The sequence below is a fragment of the Pelmatolapia mariae genome, linkage group LG22 (genome assembly GCF_036321145.2).
Source record: "Pelmatolapia mariae isolate MD_Pm_ZW linkage group LG22, Pm_UMD_F_2, whole genome shotgun sequence".
In the NCBI taxonomy this organism is placed as follows: Eukaryota; Metazoa; Chordata; class Actinopteri; order Cichliformes; family Cichlidae; genus Pelmatolapia; species Pelmatolapia mariae.
Genome location: NC_086245.2, coordinates 14513590 through 14535361, shown reverse-complemented (window position 1 = coordinate 14535361; position 21772 = coordinate 14513590). Strand labels below are relative to the sequence as shown.

The window sequence follows — 21772 nt, the reverse complement described above, 5'->3', positions numbered from 1 at the left end:
TGCTGCTTCACATTAAACTTGCAGCGGTGGCTTTGTTGTGAACGAGTCACAGCAAACACGAGGGCCGTGTTTCTCATTAATGTTTTAAAAGATGAAGCAGATACTCTGTGATGATGATTTCCGAGCGTAACCAACCTTGCTGTCGTAATACTTCTCCCGCTTATCAGTCAGGACTGCGCGAATGACGGTACCGGCATACTCGATCACCATCTCCCCAGCATCGATGTTCCTTTTGCAGAAGAGTCCCCGACCATGAATCGGCGATCTAAGGGGGCCACAGGGGGAGAAGATTAGAAAGTTTAACTTATTTATTTTTGGACATCTATGAAAACCTGAAGGGTTTTATGGTCATTTTTCGTTACCTGTAGACTCCTACTGCTTCTTTTGAGATTTTCTCCAGGTGTCTGAATCTCATTGCCATGGGAAGCTCACTGCTGGTGGCTCGCCTGGCAGAGACGCAACAGAGCAGCTGTCAGTACTGATGTGAAAACTGCTCAACTTCACAGACAAAAGTGAAGCAAACTGAATGACTAACCTAGAAGATTTGAGCGGGAATTCATCCTCCTCTTCATCAAAGGGGCCCAATATGTCGGGAAGCTCTCTGTGCTGCGACGCCAGGAAGTTGAACATGTCAAACGTTGCTTTCCTGGTTAAAGAATCAGGGAAAATCATTTGTGATGTGCGTCATAACAAGACACATACAGACAAAACACAGAAGGTTTTAAAAGCAAAACCCGTGAACTAGGGTGTCTGTACCGTGTGCAGACTTCAGCTCGGGCGCAGCCACTCGGGTTGAGGGGGAGTTCTTCCTCGATGTCATCACATCGGTGGAAGCGGAAGCGGTGGCGTTTGCAGTATGCGGCGCCCTGCAGCTGCTCCAGCAGGAAGATGACGGCATCGTGGACGACGCCGAGCACCCGCGGCCCGCTCATCCCGCCTAGAGGCAGCTGCCTTAGGTGGAACCCTGCCCGAGCTTCGAGGACGCTGTCTATCACAGCGCGCCAGGCAACTGACGGTGGGTGAGAAAGGGAGGCAAAGATGAACACGCAGCCAAAACGCAAGATAACACGGACAAATGTTTAAGAGAATACCTGGGCTGATTCTTTCATGTTGTATTCATTCTCCTTTTTATTCTCATATTATAATAAGAAAAGAAATGGCTGGCAACAGATAAATATCAGCCACTGACATAAATGAGAATCCTCTTATTTGCTGATAAAAGTCGAGGCTATTATCTGATGAGATATAAACTTCTATTTCTTATTTTTTTAATGACAAAGAGTAGAAAATACCAGCATAAGAATTAAATAAGAAGCAGAGGAGCGGTTCCTACCTTCTATGCTGTTAGCCTTAACGCTAAAGCCGTCATCACTGGTGATTTCAAAGCGCAGGTGGGGCTGGTTCATGTACGTCCTCGCTGTGGGTTTAGGTGGTGGTGGTGCTTCTTCTTCTGAGCTAAAACCTGCAAAAAGTGAAAGACAGCGTCACACCTAACCACATATTCTTTCTCGCAAAGCAATGAGACTTAAAGATAATCAAAACTATATAAATGAGATTAATGATAAATGTTAAATGTAAAAACAAAGGTTTTTGGCCTAAATTAGACACAAATGATTAAACTTCGTGTTTAGTCACAAACCTGAATAAGGGCCCCACTCAGAGAGGTCTCCGTGCCGAGCGCTCACCCATTTGTGCGTCATACCCTTAATCTGACTGTTGGTTTTGGTGGGAGATGGTGGACTGTCACCATGAAAACACCTGCACACAAGGGAAAAAAACATATTTGTCAAAAATACTTTTTTTTTTTTTTTCCACAGGTTAAACATTCTGTCTCTCCTCTTTTACCTTGATTTTCTCTTCTTCTTAACTACTACAGGACGGTCTAACCGTCTTTGGGCCCGATCAAAAATCACTTCAAGTATCCGAAATATGACACCCTGATGGCCCTGAACACTGCAGTCAAAGCAAAACAGCCTGGGAGCAAGAGCCTGGACTGGAATGGGACCGGGCGATCAATGTTGGGATAGAGCTGTCCTTAGTATACGTTCATGGTACACTCTGTACTGGGCTGCAACTAACAGAGTTAAAAATACTAAAGCAAGTCTTGAATGATCCCAACAGTTTATTCCTGCCATAAACTGCACAAGTTTTGACCTGACTACTTAACCTAACCCTTGATCCATTTTCCTGTGGCTCAAAGACATGATGTCATTTCTTAAATTAGGAAGGTGGGGGGGGGTAATTTCACAGTCAAAGGCAGCACTATTCATTTTCCCCCAAAGTAAAATTCTTTTTACCCAGCTTTGTCTGAAATAATCCACTTATTTTGTAAATATCTGTAGTCACTTTGATCCCCCAACTATTTTAATTCATATCTGTCTTACTATGCTTACTTGGAAGCAGAATTTTGAACCTTATTTCATTTTATCTTTGATAAACCATTGACCTAAAACAGACTGCCTTGTCTAGAAAACATCCCCCACAATCCCCTCCTTTTCTTTGAATTTCTTTTAATTAACTATTAAGTCAACTTAATGTGTACAGCATCTTGTTTTATCTAAAAAAAAAAGAAAAACCTAGCACATACACAAAAACTACTTGAGGCTCGAGGACCTAAATCATTAGTTCTCATGTGCCCTTTCAGCTCTTTCAAATCTTTAAATACAGCCTGACATTAAGTATTTGCCTCCTTTTGCCTTTGTAGCGCATTAATAAGTCCGTAAATGAGGCTAACCTGGTGGGTGTAGGAGGTGGTGGTGGAGCAACGATCCTCAGCGGCCCAGGCTCTGGCTGTGGCTCAAGCTGGCGATCCAGATCAAGAACATCTTTCATTGTTGGAGCTTTCATTCTCACACCACTCGGCCTGTTGAAAGACATCAACATGCTTTATTTTCTCTTTTGCCATCTTTTACTTTAAAACTCTTTCAGCTGCTGAGAGTGCAAATTTCTCTCATTGCTGAGATTCTGCAGATCAGAGGACCAATTTATAAAATGTCAGTCTGTATGTGATGCTCGGCGCTTCATACAAAATGCAGCTGGAGATCAGTTTGGGGGTGTTTTTATGTTAAACATTAAGATCAATTCAAATATTCGTTTTTTTTTTAAATATTACTCGTGTTCTGCATGTTGCAGTAAATACATTTTAAAATCATCTGTTACCTGGCTTCATCAGTGTCCTCCGGCTCACTCGATGGATCCTTCAGGAAGTCCATCTTGGATTTCTTCCTGGAAGGTCTCTCAGACACCGACGACACTCTCTTAACTCTCACCTGGTGGCGCGATGCAGCAGGTATTGATTCATTACCGAAACCACTGGGAGACTCCAAACGACCAGCTGATGACTGATCCGAGTTTTCGACGTTGGGAAATGGCAGTGGTTTCCGATGCTTGGCCTTTGGCTGTCGAGTACTGCTGAGAATGATGGGTTTTGTTTTGGGTGCGTCGCGGTGAGTAGCCATGGCTCTATCGATAATCGCTTGGGCTGTGCTTTCTTCAATGTTGGAGAAACTAGATTCAGGAGAGCTGTACATGCTGACAGTTGTGGGAGCAGCAGCTGCGCTGTTGCTTTTCATGGGCACCATTTTGACGATGATCTTCCTCTCGGCCGCCTGGAGGTTAGGGGCAAGAGGGGCGTTTGCAGCTGAAGGGCTGGGCCGAGGCTTTATTATGACATGAGGCATGGAGCGCTGTAAAGCATTACCACTGTGGAGAATCTTGGCAATCTGGCTTATCTTATTGTAGGTTGGTGAATCTGTACTGAGAGGCTGATATGTGTTCAACTTTGGGTCTTTGATCATAATCTGACCGTGCCGGTTGACCAGCAGGACCTGATGGGTAGAAGCCTGCACTGGGGGCGAGCTAGCTGACCCAGCTGGGTTCTCCATCGCTGCCTGCTGCTGACTTTCTGGCTTGGAGCTGATCAAGTTTATAGCGATGGTTTTCCCCAGTGAAGCACCTGGCTGAATGTTTAAAGCATTTAAACCATTGATCACGGCAGGGGGTGCGACCGGGCGTGGCACTGCATGAAAAGTAACTGCAGCAGAGGAAACGGATGCAGTGTGTCCAGGGTGAGGGGGTAAAGGCAGTTTGGTTTGCATCAGGGGAAGTGAAGGTTTCATCGCCAAGCGCTTGAGGTTTGGCGCAGGATGTTTTGTCTTCACAAAGACCGTTTTCATCTGTGCTGTGGGAGATTTTTTGGTTTTAGGCTCTGGAGAATAATCAGGATCGTTCAAATCATCTTTAAATCCTTCATCTGAGTCAGCTGACGAAGCGCTGTCATCCCTGTCGTCAACGATGTGTTTATTCGGATACTCTGAAGAGCCATGCTCAGCAGGAACAAAATGGCCTGTAGATGAATCCAAGAACACCTCGTTTTGAGACGGCGATGTTTCTGAGGTCATTGGGACCTCTTCCTCCTGAACGGACAGTTCGTTATTTGTGTAAGCTGACTCCAGCAGAGCAGAAGGTGAAAGACTTTCCTGAAGCACTGGTTCAGGTTGTTCTTCAACTGGTGACTTTGGGACCGTGTAGATTGACTCAAGCCTCTTTAGCGCCACCGTTAGTTGTTTAGTGGGTGTAGTGTGATTGGTTTGAATTTTAGCTTCTTCATTTCCTCCCTCTGCATCCTGAGCGTCTTCATCGGCCGCCTCGCTTTCAGTTTCTGACCCGCCATCCGCACCGTCTAACTGCGGGATAGACTGAGCTGAATTAAGCTGACCTGAGGCATCCGAGCCACTTGCTGTGTGATCGCACACCACCGTGCGTGAAAACTTAAAATAACGACTCGAGTCGTCTTCTTCAGAATCAATCTCCTGATCGTTTCCCTGCATTTCCACCTCTCTGCTGCCTTGTGCCCCGCAATGAAGCGACACATTCTCTGTGAGCAAAGCCTCATCAAACTCAAGCTTAGCATTCAGCATGGAGTCCACTGCTACCTCAGTGTCAGTGTCAAACACAGTGTAAGGGAGCTCCTGAGACATCAGGTGGGCCACTTCCTCCTCCAGGTTATCAGGTGCCAGTGAGATCCCATTTGTAGTGGCCACAGCTGCATCTTCTGCCTCAGATGATGCCAAAAAGTCTTGGGGAACCTCGGCAGAGATTGGAGTGGTAATTTTAAAGCTATGCCTCCCTCTGGGGGAGTGAGTGATGGCTCCTTGCCGAGGCGACAGCCCTGTAGAAATGCTGGAGCTGGATCTAGGTGGGGAGCTCCAGACTGGAGATGCAGAGTTCTGTCGTGAGAGAGGAGGTGAAGCCGATCCGAAGTTCGATGCTCTTGGAGGGGAGCTGAATAGGGCACATCGGGAGTGGACCGTGCCGCCAGAGCGGAGTGTCATCGGTACGGACGGGTCGCTCTCTGATGGCGAGGAGCTGCACCGGCTTCTGGACGAGAGCCTTCGAGGCCGCCGGGTTTCCTCCAGGTCCCTCAGAGTCAGGATGTGATGGGATTTGGGTGGCGCACACCCTGACAGCAAGAAAAGGGAGTGTGAAATGGGGTTTACTTTTTTTTTATTTAAAGTCACACTACAACAGGTACACATCTTCTCCTAAAACTCCACATACCTGGAGATGGTAGTGGTCGAGATGATCCTCCTGCTGGTCTCCTGGTGTGTGTGTAAGCAGGGCTTTTAGACCCGGGTGTGTTGTGCAGTTTAGAGTTGGGTGATATGGAAGTGGATTTTATTGGGCTGGATGTGGGACTTAAAATATCTGGAGACTCAATATCTAGAAAAGATTTTTAAAAAAAGAAAAAAAAAAGAAAAAAAAGAAAAAAGTTTTTAGCACAGTAAAAATATTTCATATTTTCAATTTCTTGTCCACTGCTTCAGCTTCAGCGTTCTCCTCACAGCTGTTGAGATCCTGCTCACCTCTGTGGTGGTTCGGACTGTGGACTATGGTGTGGTTCTCTTCATCCTCCCACTTCAAATTCTGTTCCTCACCAGGGAGAGGAGTGCTCACCTCTGTCACCTTGCAGGTGTACTTACAGCGCCGGCGTGGGTCCACGGTGCTCCAGTACAACCGTGAACACCTAGAGAATAAAAGAAGGAAGAAAATACGTTTCAAGCTTGTTAATGAAGAGACCATGAACTATGGATAAATCAGTAATGTCAGTAACAGCAGCCAAGAACTAAGCCAATCACATGTAACCCTTTCCCATTAGTACAGCTTGGCATGGTTTTTAGGGGTTTCCATTAGGTGGTAGTACCTGTTACCAGGTGCTTCTTTTTTAATCTACTTGGCCGGGGTTGCAAGCGATACGAGGCGATCGAAAAAAAATGTGACATAAATAGACTGACTGGATTGTTAAATTTGTGATTGACATGACATTGACCAATCAGGTGAAAGGAAGAAAAATTGGGTCAAAATTAGTACTTGTAAGTTGAAATCCCTGAGTCTGAGAATAAGCCATACACCAAACAGCAGGTACGACACTGTCTCGACTCCTTTGTTGTGTTGCTCACGTTGCATACAAATGACCTCACTGGACTTTCGGCCTTGTTGCTATAATGACCACATGCACATTAGGTCGACTGTAATGGAAAACGACATAAACCGAGTTCAGTCCAGCTGAGTAGGCAGCAGTGGAAGAGGGCTAATAGAGTCTTCTGTTTAAATGTGCTTCTACTCTAAAGTAGAAATGAAAGTGTTTACAGCCTGATAGAGAAAACAGTCTGACTTTAAAACTTATTTCCCTGTGGATACTTTTTATTTTTCTTTAATAATACAACTGTGGACAAAAGTACCGCGGAGCCTTATACATCAAGAGGAAGACATGGTTCTGCGCTAGGCCTGTGGACTGCTTTGCAGACTATGTGTTGTAGCTGTTTTTAGCTATTTATAAGTTATAGAATACAAAACAGGCATGTTAATTTCTACTTATATCTATAACTCAAAAGTTGCTGTTTGCGAAGCAGTAGATGAACAGCTTGCTTAGACTGCTTTATGGGGGGGAAAAAAAACCAACAAAAAAACAAAACAAAAACGCTTGAATACAAAGGCAGTTATCACTTACTGATAGCCTACAGGATACAGCATCCTCCCATTTGACGACAGCTCTGACAGAACACCAAGTTTCTGAATCTGCAGCGAGCCTGGAAGGTAAAAAAAGAAACAGATAATGAGGTTCATTGCATCAAGACATAAAGCAGCCGTATTGTAATTCAATCTGAATCTATCCCATTACAAGAGTCAAAAAGATGAAACATCAAGACAATCTTACCTATGGTCATATTTATGGATTCTGGCTCAAGACCTGTGAGGAACTTCCTCCTGAGATTGATCCCATTGAAGTCCACATACACCCGTCGCGGGACTTCAAACCCTTTACCAGAGACGATCTGTGAAGAATCACAAACAATAGTCAGCATAACGAACACAAAATCAGAGGAAAAAATATAATATGTATACTGCTTTCAACAAAAATATATATATTTATAACTAACAACATAAATTCACACCTTTGCAGTCACCAGGTCCCTGTGTTTGTAGCAGTAAACCTTCCTGTCCAGCTGGAACGCGCAGCTCTGGGCACGTGCACACATGAAGTGGAAGTTACTCTGACAGGTGGGGAGGCAACAGCCCACCGTGGCTCCTGACTGCCCGCAACGATCACAGCGCTGGAGGAAAATTTAATATGTACACACACAGTTTTAGGACCAAAGGGTACTTGTCAACGTCACAAAATGAATGACTGATCCTAAAGTCAGGCCATTAGGATTAGAGATGATCGAATAATTCACAAGATCTTTAAATGGAAGACAGGAAGAAAAATAAATAAATGAATAATAAAAATGGACGAGGTTAAACATCGGCAATACAAATAAGATAAGATTTCACATAAGAAACCATTAATCATATTTTTCAATAGTCAAAATGTGCTTTTATTCCACCAAAGTGACACTTTGTATTGGATAAAATGTTACAGAAATATATGTAAAAGTAGCCCTCCTTCCTTCTCAGCAAACATTTGGTGTTTAATGGCTGTCAGCTGGCAGTCTTTTCTCAACTTTTAATCCATGATAAAAAAAAAAAAAATCCTCCAAATTAAAGATAAATAATTGGCCTAAATGTCAGGTTTAGGTAATCTGCAAACCTTGCCTGGATTTCCTTGTTAGAGTTTCTTGAAGGGGAATACTGTATATCCGTTTATCGATTTGAACAAACAAAATTACTTTGAGAAAGAAATCATGCATCTCAATGGCCTTTTGCCTCGTGGGACCATTTCTCATCCAATGAGGTAATTGACTTTACGCCAAATTGTCTGCAGAGTTATAATGCTGACATCGAAGGACAGAAAAAGGTTTAAAAAAGTGCCCAAATTCAGATTTATATTTGTTAAATTTATTAAGTCTGTGTGTGGATAAAGGTGTAGCTGTCACTTCACATTTGTTAAGTTTGACCAGATCGTTATTCTATGTGAAAACATCTGTCTCGAATTCAGGTTTTGTGATCGTACCGCGACCACTTTTGACCATCGACAGCTGTCGTTGCTTCGCTTGTTTCATCTTGCCATCACAAAGACAGGTGCCGGCACATAAATGAAATGAGATTTAACGAACTGTATTTCTAGCAAAAGCAGCGACGTCCGAACACCTAGCTGTCACGCACAGCCTTAGTTACCATTTAATTTAATCTTACCAGGTGGCGCCCCCTTGAGACAGCACTGTGCACCTGAAGAAGAGCGCCGTTTTCCTCGTACACCTCTGCAGACCAAAGACAGCAGTTAACATGGGCCCACTCGTTCTGGCCCAAGTACAGGAGCCGTCCTGCTTCCTGTTGGGAAAAGAGCAGTTATATCACTTAAGAAGTACCAGGGAGCCGTTATTATAGTGCCAAGAAAACAAAAAATGGTCAACAATTTACTAAAAATTCTATACATCCTCACATAATCAGTGATTTCTTTAACAAAAACAGTGAAAATGGGATACTTTCACCTTATCCTGAACTTATAAAATTGATTAACTTAAACTTGCTGAATATTTTGAGGACTTCTGTCTATCCTCATCCCTTACAGAGCAAACAATGCATGAAACAACACCAAAATTAAGTGGGGAAAAAAGATCTATGAGCCAAAAGCCTTGACATAAAAACTCACACTGGTAGCAGAGTCTCCACATTGCTGGCACAGGGCACATTGTCTCACATCTTCAGTCTTGGTGGTCTCTGGAGGATCATGTAAACATTTTAAACCTGAGAATGTGATCGATCTATTGCAAGAAAGTGTCTTTAGCTTTGTCTTCAGTGTGCTACAAAACAGATTGTAATAGCGTCCATACCAAGTAATTTCAGAGAGGGAGTTTGCTGTGAAGTCACTGACGAGTCGGTTTTCCCCGTCTGTGGGTCCCTGGAGTTTTTGAGCTGATATGTTCTCTCCAGCCACTGTGCATAGCTGTGCTCTTTAGATGGTGGGAGAACTGCCTCGGGGAGCATGCCACTAAAGAGGAGGGGATAAAAACAAACTGAAGAGAGCCATTTTAGGCACCTGTCCATCTACTACAAGGTCTTCAGACGTTTTAATTATAATTTAGATTTCATTTAGTGCCAGCCTTGCCAATGATGAAGTTTATGAAATTGGTTAAGTAAATTATTTTTAGCAGCGTTTACTTACCTCGGAAGTTCTTCTGAGAACGAGTTCCACTTTTTGACATTGCACCAACTGAATACTTTTTCCATGACCTGTCATGCAGGAAACAATGAAGTAAGACCAAAATTAAGGAATGTTGAAGGACAGTGTTCATTTGGATGTGACAACGAGAACAGAAATGGGGCAGCTGTAGCTCAGGTGGTAGATGAGACGGATGGTCATTTCCTCGCAAGTATCCTTGGGCAAGATATTGAACCCAGACTGGCCCTGATGTATCCATCAAAGTAAAAGTGTGTGTGAATGTTAGACAAAGTGCTCAGGCATAGACTAAAGCGCTGTATGAATGTGCTACGAGTGCTTAACTTGGGGAGAAAGGAGCTATATTAGTCTACTCGTGATTTATCCAGAGGAAAAACAGGTTTCCCTACAAAATGAATTAAGGTCTGGGTCTCTAAAAAATACATTAAAAGTAAGTAAGTAAGTAAGTAAGTAAGTAAAGTTTATTTATATAGCACCTTTCACAGACATATGCCACAAAGTGCTTTACAAGGTTAAAACATAATTAGAGCAAACATAATAAAGCAATTAGAGAATGGTAAAGGGAGTGCTTACTTCAACGTAGTGTGACATTGCCTGAAGGGTCGGTCTCTGATCTTCCAGCAGAGCTTCCTCTTCCTGAAGCCTTTGCCTTATCACAGAAGCAATATCGCTATGAAAGGCTTTCTGATTGGGAGACAGGAAAAAAGAAAAAAAGGCCATTAATTCAGTGTGGGTTCTACAAAAAGAGCCTAAGTGTAAATGCATAGGATATATATGCTCACTATTGAGGTGTAACCGCCCCCTTTAAACCTCCTCTCCACTGCTTGTAGATCACAGACTGGTTGCTGTTCCCTGATAAATGCTGTGATGTTTGATTCCTGACACTGAAAGACAGTAAGAGACAACTACTTCAGCGACACATCTGGAACATAATCAGGCTTTGACGTTAAAGGAGAAATACTAAAATGTGGCATTTTAAAGGATAAAAAGGCTTCCTGGTGCATCCTCTCAAGAGTCTTGTGGGCAGCTCTTACCGTTTTACACGTGATAAGGTGCTGAGTGCTGTTGGAGGAGAGGAGGTCAGTGAGCACCTCCTCCACTCTGGCTGTGAGCCTCCTCTGCAGCTCCTCCTTCAGGATGCTGTGACTGGTTTGGTGCTGACTGCAGGTCGAACATGTAAAATCCACTCTGCCTGGCTGACTCGAGAGCAGCCCAAAAAGCTCCTCTGCAAAGACAGAGAAAGAGAGCTTCGTTTCTACACAGCAAGTTAACAGCAATCACATTTTGGTCCTGTTTTATAAGTCACTCATTTAGAAAACAAGCTCATAACAGCCTTTATATATTTAGAAAACTTTCAGTTTTGATTAATTCACTGTTAAAATTAATTCATGTTTATTTTGGTGAAGCCACCCAAGTTTATTCTCTGTCTCTATATCCACTCTTTGGGTTAGAAAAGTCTCAAATCAAGCCTTCAGAGCCTGAAACCAGAGCTTTCATCTCACAGGGATTAGTTGTCTGTAATGTGATGTCATTATTTGAAATTGTGGCCTTATTAAAGTATGAGTATTTACCCTTGTAACTGATAGATGCATTACAACAATAAGAGGGGTGGAGGGGGTGGGGGGGTCTACTTTTAACAGCCTCAGAAAACATGAAATCCAACAAACAGTGAACAAAAACTGACTGAACTGAAAACTTTATGAGAGCAACTCACCTGAGATCCCTTCACATCTGTAATGAATCCAGTGGCTGCACTGCGAACACTGAAGCATCTGTGTTGGTTGGATACTGTCTTCATAGCACTTGTGGCAGATAGTGCAGAAATTACCTGACGTAAACAGAAATCACAGACGAGTCACATCATCCATTTCAAGCATATTTACATACAAGTTCAACTCTCAGAAGTCTTACCTTTTTTGTGGAGTGAGGTGCAGTCAGGGCAGAGGTCCTGCTCGTGGTTCCACGTCAAGTCCCAGGTCTTTCCAGGAGTCACGCCGCAACTTTTACACCGAATGCACGTCATACACACCTGCACAAAGACATATGTGATGTACGGTGTCATGAAATCATCACATTTATCCTCAAATAAACTGAACATATTCCTAATTACTTTAAAGCTGTTAATGCATTTACCCAGGGGACGCTGGAGTTCATAGGTTTAGGGTATGTTGGTCCCAAGCATGAAGGGTGGTATGACGTTTGGCATCTCCTGCACTGCAGCACAGGCTGTGAAGGGACAGAAAAACAAAGGTATAATAATTATGGGTAAATACTCGACTATGATGTACACCAAAAATTGATAAATATGTAATTTAATTCAGATCTCGTGTGTAAAATAGTTAAGAAGCGTGGATAATGTTTTTTTAATGAAGTGAAAGACTTAAATAGAGTTCTGAAGGTAAAAAATGTATTTTAAAAGACTTTAACACTTTTCATGTTACTCTAAAAGTTATTACAAATAACACATAAATAATTATTTTGCAACTCGCATAAATTAATGCAAACATGTTTCTTATTTTCTTCTTCTTCTTCTTATTATTATGTGTATTTTTGGGGGGATATTATAAAGTCTCGCTATGCCTCATACACACCTTTGTACTCTTGCTTCGACGTCCGCACACGTGACAGTATTTGCAGCGCCTGCAGAACCAGTTTTCCTTGTTCTCCTCGAGGGGGCGCTCCTCAGGTGACAGGCAGAAACTGTGGAAAGGCTCACAGCAGATCTGACAGAAGATCATCTGATGGAAGTGGGAGGTAGATGAGTTAAAAAAAATAACAATAACAACATTCAGAATGCATATAAAATGTTTCTATTTTGTTTTTTGTCACATAAGTGAAATGTAAAACAGAAGCTATTTGCGTGAGCACCCAAATAAGCAATTTGCATACTTTGCCAAACTAGTCAAGCTCAGCTTACCTCGTGTCGCCCTTTACTGGCACAGAGCAGACAGACGGGCTGAGGCGTAGTTGGGACAGAAGTGAGAACGCTGAGACCGCCCATTAGCCACACATTCTGGACTGCACAGTCCTCCTAGTGGACAGACACCCAATAACAGCACAAACAAAGCAATCAGAGCCTCTTCTCCAGAGGTTTCCAGGTGCTACATTAGTTCACTAACCTCTATCAAGGTTATGAACATATGCCGGTTTGTAACAACTGAATGAGAGCATGGCTGATCACCCATATGCTGAAATAATAAACATTCCCCGCTGCCTTCTCCATGCTGTGTAAATTCCCTTATGGTAATGAAAGCATGAAAATACTGATGTTTGTTTGAAAGCAAACTGAAAAGAGTGTTTGTCATAGTGAAAATGAACTTTTTCTCTCAGAGATATTTTTCTCAGAGCCATAAACTGTATATAAAACATGGCAAGGAAAATTTAGTTTGACATTTGACCTTTTTTATTTTTTTAAACTGAATATGCCTCATACTCTATTTTTTCATCTACACTGTTCTAAATTGAGCCATAGCCTACAAAATGAAAATTAAAGAACATCTGAAATCAGTAACTCAGACTATTAACTACAAATGTGTTTGCTGATGTCATACATGAAGTGAGCACTAAGGTCATTTTCCCAAAGATGATGCTTTCTATAAAAAATGACTTTCCAGTGTGTGACCAAAGCCCACAGATGTAACAACCACCTTACTTGAAGCTACACAAACTTAATAACCTGCAGTTTATGCAGATTTTGAAGGAAAATTTCGCAGGAAATTATATCGGCATGGCAGCTTCAACACAGATAACAGCACAAATCTGAAACCTCAAAGCAACATTAATTTATAATAAAGTTCTTAATAAATGTGGATAAAATCATATTATTGTGCATTAAGCAGTTGTATAGCAGCTGTTATGAAGAACCTCCTGAGGCACTCAGTCTGAGATCAGTTATGCGGGGATCTTAAGGTAGAATGAGCTCTCCTGAGAGAAAGCGATAATGGTGGTGCTGAAAGGTAACACTGTAGAGTGAATACACACCCCAATGAGCTGTAAAGCAAACAGGCTGCTGAGACTCACCTTGAAGTCTACACGGATCTTGTACATGTTCTGCGACAGGCCCTTTTGGGGAAATCCGTTAGTTAACCCTGTCGGGGTGTTCACTGACGTACACTCTGCAGGATTCTGGGAACGAAGGACAGAGTGTGGGTCAGTTGTTGGACAGTTTTGCAGCACTGTCTCTTTTACAGAAGAATCCCGCTTGTCCTCTTCAGCCTGCTCCAGTCGTCGCTCCTCCTGCTCGTCTTGTGCGTCCTCCTGTAATTCTGCGCCTGCACTGACAGTTTGAGGGGGGCCAGGCACAACTCTGCTCAGAGTTTTATCTGTCTTAGCTCTGTGCGTCTCTGTGTGCTCCACCTCAGACCCTGGACGCCCATGAGAGCACTGCTGTGATGAAACCTGAATCAGAGCTGAGTGCAGCATGGACTGTGGATGCTGCTGAGGTGGTGATGACACATATTTGTGTGAATGCATGGCTGACTGCACCACGGACTGGGGCAAACGCTGCAAACGTAACAGCAAAGATTTCTGTGGCGAGTCTCTAATGGGATGAGGTGAAAGTGGAGAAGCAGGCTGCGTTTCAGGATGGGACATTTCTGGAGGACAGTTTGTAATGGGACATGACGAATGGGAAAAAGCAGGCTGTGTTGCAAGATGAGACAACTGTGGATGCGACTGTGCAATACACCGATCCACATCATCATGTTGGGGCGACTGCCGCAGCAAATACACAGCAGGAGACTGCAGGACAAAGTCAGGCAGACGGCATAAGTGTATTTGTAGCTGCCGCATTGGGGTCCAGGGTGGTCTGGGCTCAGGGAAAGTTTCTCTGGGCTCCATCTCTTCTGCGCTCTCCTGTGCCTGTGGAGGAGGGGACTGCCTAAGCCAACCAGCAAGAGATGTACCAAAGTTACACTGATAGTAGTAACATGCAGCGGCGGCAACCGGCAACAGCCAAAACGACAGAAAACGGAAAGAGCACTGCGACTTTCAGAAGACGGTTAGCCGGGAAGGAGCGTTAAAAGTGTATGCATTCAGTAGCAGCACAGAAACACACACAGAAGTGTTAACTGAGTGTTAATACACACTATTTTAAGAGCTAGAAAAATCATAAACACAAAACTAAACAAATATTTTGGTGAAATTTAAATTAATCTGCTATAGAATGCACACAAACTAATAATTTATCTAACAAATCAGGTGTGTAAGCTGGTCACCCAAAGAGCAAGCCATGTTGAATGCAGAATAAATAAAGGTCATTTCATAAATTATGGATTTGCATAGTTCCATCTCTACACTTGGGAATTCTATGAAATTAAAGAGATAATGCACCTGTTGTGTCACATGCAAAACCAACCCACTACCAAAAAATGGTTCATGCAACGAGCCACAGCAGCATAATCTGGCAGATTAGTGATAGCACAGCAAATACTCCTGCTGTAATGTCTACAAGTTCTGCCAGGTTCCCCCCCACCCCCCCAGTGCATCTCTGTGCATATAATCTGCTAAAAATAGGGCTACTAATTTGCAAAACATCAAATGCAGACAGAGACAGGGCTGCACTTTAAGAATATCTGTTCTCAGCTTTATGGGGGAAGTGAGATATTACAAATAAATGCAGAAGTTTGAAGCAATGCAGAAGCAAAAACAAAAAAATCTTACTGACAATAGACCATTCTTTCAAGCCAGCAGAACAAGATTTGAGAGGAACAATTTCGAAACTGACAGCTCTAGTTTGAAAATGTCAAATTCTAGTAAGAAGAAGCAAGAGGCATAACCAAGAATCATCTCAGCCCGAATAAAGACAAAGCAAACAGCCTTTTAGCTGTGAAGTGAGGGGTGGGAGGAGGCAATGCTGACTTTTTACACATCTGCTGTGTTGATTAAGGCAATCGCAGTCCCGGTTAAACTAAACACTTGACACAAAGAGGCTTCCGTCACTATTTAAGTGACTATTTACAAACTGCTGTACTGACTCCTGAATATTTGTTATTACCAATTTTAAAGAAGCACCTCCACGCTGAAGAAAATATTTGACTTTGGACAAAGGAATCTTCTTCAGTGTCTTCCTGCAGATATTTTGGTTTTTTTTAAAAAACACCACCATTAAGACTCCAGAGAGTAAAACACGCATAACAGGAGGGGCATGACTTTCCTTCCCCATACCAACATCATGCTTGGATAACAAGTTCACTAATGGTGCTAAATGAGACAATGGATGTTGTTCTTCAAACAGAATATCGCTCACGGTACTACCAAAAAAAAAAAGCATGCCGTAGATTATCCCGAATGTAGCTTGATTGATCCATAATTTATGAAACAGACGGAGTACATGCAAAGGGTCTTATAAAAAGCTGGAAGTGAGAAACAGAAGATCAACGGGGCTACAAGACTTCTTTAAGGAATTTTTTATCCCAACAGACGTGGTTTAACTAAGAAACAGTGGAAAAACTGAAAAATGAAATTCAGAGCTGGGCAAAAGCACCACTTGGAAATAAGTGTTTCAATTGTGACTTGAGGGTTAAATATTTAGTTAAATTATAGAGGAAAATTCATTTATAAATTAAATAAATGAATTAAGATAAGATGAGCTTTATTAATATTTAAAATAAGAAGAAAAAAAAATAAGAAAACTAAACACCTGTCTAGAAATACTGACAGGTATGAAGGTAAACTTTTCCAAATAGTACTGTTTGTCCCAGGCTCCATCAGGTGGTCTATTTGAGGCGGATTAGGGAAACGTGTTTTTACCTTGTAAGCTTTGGTTCTGCTGCCAGCTCCTCTGGAAGGCAGCCGGCGATGCCTCCCTGCATCTGGGTCGTCTGCCACTGATCCACCATCTTGAGAAGCAAGATCTCAAAAAAACAAACAAACAAACAAACAAAAAAACACAGATACACAAATCTAAGAAACACTGCTGACACAAAAGAGGTTTCAAACAATACCAGGGCTCAGAGCAAGGAGAGATTCTGTGCTTCTAATATTTAGATTACTGGAGGATGCACAAAGAAATCATTCTTACAAATTAACTGGGGAAACGGCCCAGGATGCACTTGGACCGGAGCCCTCAATGAGCTATAGTGGTAAACTGACATATTTATTTCCATTTATTTATGAACTCAACAGCTCATATTCAAAGGTTTGTGTATATTCACTACATATCTTGCATATGTGCGTACTGTTATGATTTTTACGAATCATGTTTACCTCAACTAAGTTACCAACATTACCAACAGGGCAGTCAACATTACCTTAGAATTAGCTGGAAAATCAGAAATAACACCTCTGAACTGGAAAAACATCAACTTACAACTTCAGGGGCTCTGAGACTTGGAGTTAAAATAATCGAGTAGATTTGGCATCTGCTCTCCTTTCAACCTGCCTGATGGATGCATGCTGCCAGAGGAAGGAGTACAAGCTACACAACTTTGTGCCCTGCGTTTTGATTTTTTTTACTAAGTCTGTGGTGTAATATCAAATTGCCAATTTCTGAGACATCTCAGTGTCATTATATTTTTAAATAGATAAGTTCCAGTTATCATGTAGATCAAAACTGCTATGAAAGTAATTCAGGACTTATTTTGGTGTTTCTGTGTGGCTCAGAGCAACAGCTGGAATTATGGAGAAAATATCACCAAAATTGCTTCACAATCATTCACTGTTAGCTGCTGAGAAACAATATTAGGCGTTGTGATGATTTACATCATGCTGCGCCTGTTTTTCTGTGCGAGTCTTTCATGAAACGTTTATGCAGGATAAATATTTGCCTAAATAAAGAATGGAGTGAAATTCAGACTTGACACTCAGAGGCTTGTGTGCCAAAACCAAAGCTTTAGTTACCTTGATTGTTGGCAGCAGCTACATTTGGCTTTACTGTCGATTTATCTGTCCTGTCCTCTCCTTCTTCCTCGTCCTCGTCTTCAGATTCTGATTTAAGCAGACTGCTGTAAGAGCGCGGCGTGATGTTACGCAGCGAATGCTTCCTGACTCCAAGCGCCATCGAGGACGTTCCCTCGGCCGGCTTTCCAGAAGTCCAGTTTGTATCCTCACTGCTTGTAACGGAGCCCAAAAACCCCTTCGCCTGGACTGAGAAAAAGGAGCCCCTTGATTAATTATGTACACAAGCTTTTAAACCGGAGTAGTCATTCAAACTTATTAGAGTCAACAAAAAAATAAATGTATATCCAAAAATAAAAACATACCTTTAAATGGTTTCACAATCCGCGCCATCTTTGCTTTTTCAATCCGGTCACACTTCTTATATCTAGAAGGGGGAAAAAATGGAAAAACATTAGTGTGTGTCCAGGGCAAAGTTCAAGTGTACCCATCTATAAATGTGTTTAACTCAAAGAGTCAACTTGCCTTCATTAACTGAGTTCTTTAATATGCGTTACTGAAAAGAAATAAGTATTTTTTATGTTTCATGTACAAGAAATTTCTAAATCTACAAGGTACACAGTATTTTAGGCACCAATCAAAACATGTAGCGGGGTTCATCTTTAATTTGCGAACCAAATATATGAATGATTTTCTGCAAACAGCTGGATAACTTGCCTTTACAGCAATAGTTTGGAGCTGTACTTATTCAGTCTGTGATGAGAACATGTAGCTTTCAGGCTGGCTTAGTTTAAATTAAATCAATATGTAATGGAAATCAAATTATCTTCTTGCAGTCAAACTCAGTCAGTATATCAAATTAGGGCCTATACAGCAGCCATATCTAGCTTTGTTCAAGATGACATGCAACATTATTCCAGGTTACAGAGCTGGAACATACATATAAATGAAAATACAAGAGTTGAGTAAAATATATTTTATATATACATTTATATAGCCAGCTCCTTTAATGTGAGTGTTGGCAATAATTCAAATGCCTTTTAAGCATTCAGTAAAACTTCATTAAAGGCTTATCTGTATATGAAAAAGGTCATGATTTTCATGTAAAGCACAGTAATGCAAATCTGTGATGGGCTTCACTCACATGCAGCACTGCCTCTTGGTGTTTGGCCCCCCAAACTTGGGTTTATCCAGGCAGTTGACGCACTTGGCACAGTCCTCTTCCACCAAGCAGCCTTTGCAGCGTCCACAGCGCCTCGAACGCACTCCTCCACGAGTATATTGACTCAGTATCTTCCTTTTCCTGAACCTGTGGCCCTTGCCCCTCCCTCTCCTCCTGCGCTGGATGCTTTCCTGAGAGACAACCCACTGGGTCCTGCCCTGATCAGTGATGTCATCATCATCATCTGCCACATCTGAAGGCGAGAGACAGAGAGGCCGGGTAAAAGAGCCATAGGACACATTTGCGTCACCATTATGTGCATGCGATGTGCTGGGGGTGACATCTTTGGACACCATATCTCACTATTCAGCCTGGAGATCTAACTTCTTCCACTCTACATTTAATGGACTGTTGTTTGGTTTTCACTTGTACAGCTACTCTCCTTTAACGACTGTCTGAAGAGTTGATAGAGCAAGTGTGTGCACATCAAGGCAAACTTTTCTAGTTCCTAACCCCCCCCCCCCCAAAAAAGTGTTGCAAACAAGGGAAAAAACAAGGTCTGCACACCATTTTGCTCCATATTTTGTACCATGTCACTATTTCTGATTCCTATGATGACTGATTCTTTTGCAGGAATGCTAAATTATGAATCATGTTTTAAACATACTTACATATAACTTGATTTTTTTCCTCCATGGATTCGCCTTTTCTGTTACACCCAAACACTTTTCTTTTTTTTTCTTTTTTTAAAGTTATATAAATCTTGTACAGGATGCTGTCTTGTGTATCTTTCTGTAATGAACCCCTTGGATATTGCTTTGGTAATAGTCCATTGGACAATTGCATCCCTGCTTTTAAGAAATTAGTCACTTGCTGGATGTCACCAATTGATATCTAATTTCTTGTCATTATCCTACCATGAGATAGGCTGGTGCTTCCTGACCTATTTACTTATTTTTTAAATGGACTATTTAATTTAGTTTTGGGTTTTCTTCCAATCAACTTTGCGTGACATTGTATTTTATTCAGAGGAAATTATATTAAAAAACTGTATTTATTATTATTATCATCCTTTATTTATTTTAGCCATTGCAGCTCCCAGAGGAGGACTTCTGAACACATCTGGCTTCCTCTTCAGAAACTTATTTCAATTTCTTCAAATCAGACTTTCTTTCACACCACATCCAGCTGTGCATGCTTCTCTCTCTCTCTTACAAGAAACCTGGAACATCGTCTGGGTTTTTGCAAGAGAGGCTTCACTTCTTTCTCTTCGTCACCTCGAGGGAAACAGGTTTTGTTATTTGGAGAAATGAGGGCGTAGTGAGCCCGCTGTGGGAATTGTTGAGAATGCTTTGTAAGTCCAACAGTAATTTTGGACATATTTCAGTGTACATATTAGTGAATGAGACCCACTGCATTAATGGAGAAGCCCTCATCTTCTGTTGTTTTTGCAATCACATGTAGGGCGACAGCTATCAGTTGTTTTAGTAATCAAGTAATCTATCGATGACTCCATTGATTAATTGGATAAAAATAATTTTCTCTTATTAATGAGCAATAATAAATATTCAATAGAGGAAAAAAAATCCAGGTTTTTCAGAACTGCTCATTCTTGTTCATTTTAGAAATTACAGCATTTTAAAGTTAAACTGCATACAACATCTGTAAAAAAAACAACCCAAAACAACAACAATTAAACCCTTTGAATGTATCTATGTGCCATATTAAAACTGAATTTTATTTCAAAGAAAACACTGTCTTAAACCAAAAATATATTAATAATCCCAAGGTCAGAGATCAAAGTCAAACAAACAACAGCCCACAGGTCAGCCACTGGCTACTCAGACTTTTACTGGCCCATGTACATTTTTACTGGCTTGTGAAAAAAAAATGTTCATCTGCATATTTTGAGGTCGACTTACTGCAGATTTTTCTCTGTGTTAAACAAACACCGGTGGATTTTTCCCAGTAAATGTTTTAATGGTGATCACAGGAAAAGTGATGGTGTTTGGACACTAGAAACAGGTTTTCTTTTACGTAACCTGAGCTCACCATCTCTGTACCAGCTTCACTTCTTTGCTCTTCTCGGTGTCTAAACAGACTCTGGCTCCAGCCTCATCATCACTGCTGCTGTTGTGTTGTTGGTCTTTTTGACACATCGGCACGCTACAGAGCCACGTGTTGAACAAAACATTGAAGCAAACAATGTGTGTCTGATTTTTCTTTTCTTTTTTTTTAAATAATCGAAACATTCAAATTACTCAATGAATTGTTGCAGCCCATATCTGGTGGCGATTGGTTTTTTTTTGTAGACCTGCTAACATGTTAGTCAACAGGTGACGCTGAGTTTTATCGATTAGTGCTGGTCTTTTGTCTCTTTGACAAACCTGAGGATTACATTTTTTAAGATTTTAATTATTACTTGGAGCCAAACAGAGTACAGACCTTTCTTCCCTTTTGTCTGAAGAGTTGGAAGAGATGCTCTACAATAAAAATGAGGTGACTGGATGAAAACTGGAGACAAAATCCTTTATGGGTGGGAACTCCCTTATGTAACCCGTTTCAAACTTACAGGCATCCTCTTGAATCCCCCAGTTGTATTATTTCAATGCTACTGCACACATTTGAAAAAAAAAAAAGGAAATATTACTTAGACGTGCGAACTTATTGAAATTTTAAATAAATAATGCATGAATAAGCTTGTGAAAGGATCACTTTTTGGTCTAGATGTAGTGTTCAGTGAGTCCGTTTGTCAAACAGTACTTCCTCACCTCATACTGAGTGATGCTCACTTGACCAGTGTTGGGTATAGCTTTCCAACAGCGGTGGCTAATCTGTGTGTGACAAGAGATATTTTTGCTGGAAAATACTTTAGTTACAACTACATTGAGCTAAGAAAAAAAAGCATGTTTTACTTTTTTGCCTTACATGTTAAATTTGGCCAAAATGTATCAAAATTATGCTTCATAATTTTTTTATTTAGGTTTTTTGTTTAGAAGTGCAGAAGCTTTGCTAGTCAGATTGGATCAGAATATTTTAGTTCATTTCATTATTATAATTTCATTTTTAATAAAATAGCAGAGCACCCTTTGCCAAATCCGTGCAGACAACACTAATTACCCTACCCAACCTTAAAGCAGGGTTACATACAGTAG

The 21772-nt window shown here is 41.5% G+C and overlaps 1 protein-coding gene across 2 annotated transcripts in view; it reads right to left on the bottom strand.

Moving 5' to 3' along the window:
* LOC135932946 (histone-lysine N-methyltransferase 2B-like) overlaps window positions 1–21772 on the bottom strand; it is a 33649-nt gene that overhangs the window by 2104 nt on the left and 9773 nt on the right. Inside the window, exons 6-35 of one of the 2 annotated variants that reach the window (XM_065470727.1) lie at window positions 18600–18870; window positions 17821–17882; window positions 17459–17704; window positions 16370–16473; window positions 13640–14479; window positions 12537–12650; window positions 12211–12357; window positions 11753–11845; window positions 11531–11648; window positions 11334–11447; window positions 10654–10844; window positions 10402–10503; window positions 10193–10303; window positions 9605–9672; window positions 9273–9430; window positions 9092–9159; window positions 8635–8769; window positions 7455–7613; window positions 7217–7334; window positions 7010–7088; window positions 5865–6025; window positions 5560–5721; window positions 3160–5461; window positions 2735–2863; window positions 1640–1758; window positions 1334–1462; window positions 757–1009; window positions 536–646; window positions 363–446; window positions 136–265 (exon numbers count right to left, since the gene is read on the bottom strand). In XM_065470727.1, the coding sequence (XP_065326799.1) occupies window positions 136–265; window positions 363–446; window positions 536–646; window positions 757–1009; window positions 1334–1462; window positions 1640–1758; window positions 2735–2863; window positions 3160–5461; window positions 5560–5721; window positions 5865–6025; window positions 7010–7088; window positions 7217–7334; window positions 7455–7613; window positions 8635–8769; window positions 9092–9159; window positions 9273–9430; window positions 9605–9672; window positions 10193–10303; window positions 10402–10503; window positions 10654–10844; window positions 11334–11447; window positions 11531–11648; window positions 11753–11845; window positions 12211–12357; window positions 12537–12650; window positions 13640–14479; window positions 16370–16473; window positions 17459–17704; window positions 17821–17882; window positions 18600–18870 (6878 nt within the window). The remainder of the gene's footprint in view (window positions 1–135; window positions 266–362; window positions 447–535; window positions 647–756; window positions 1010–1333; window positions 1463–1639; window positions 1759–2734; window positions 2864–3159; window positions 5462–5559; window positions 5722–5864; window positions 6026–7009; window positions 7089–7216; window positions 7335–7454; window positions 7614–8634; window positions 8770–9091; window positions 9160–9272; window positions 9431–9604; window positions 9673–10192; window positions 10304–10401; window positions 10504–10653; window positions 10845–11333; window positions 11448–11530; window positions 11649–11752; window positions 11846–12210; window positions 12358–12536; window positions 12651–13639; window positions 14480–16369; window positions 16474–17458; window positions 17705–17820; window positions 17883–18599; window positions 18871–21772) is intronic. The other variant, XM_065470728.1, reaches the window with a different exon arrangement.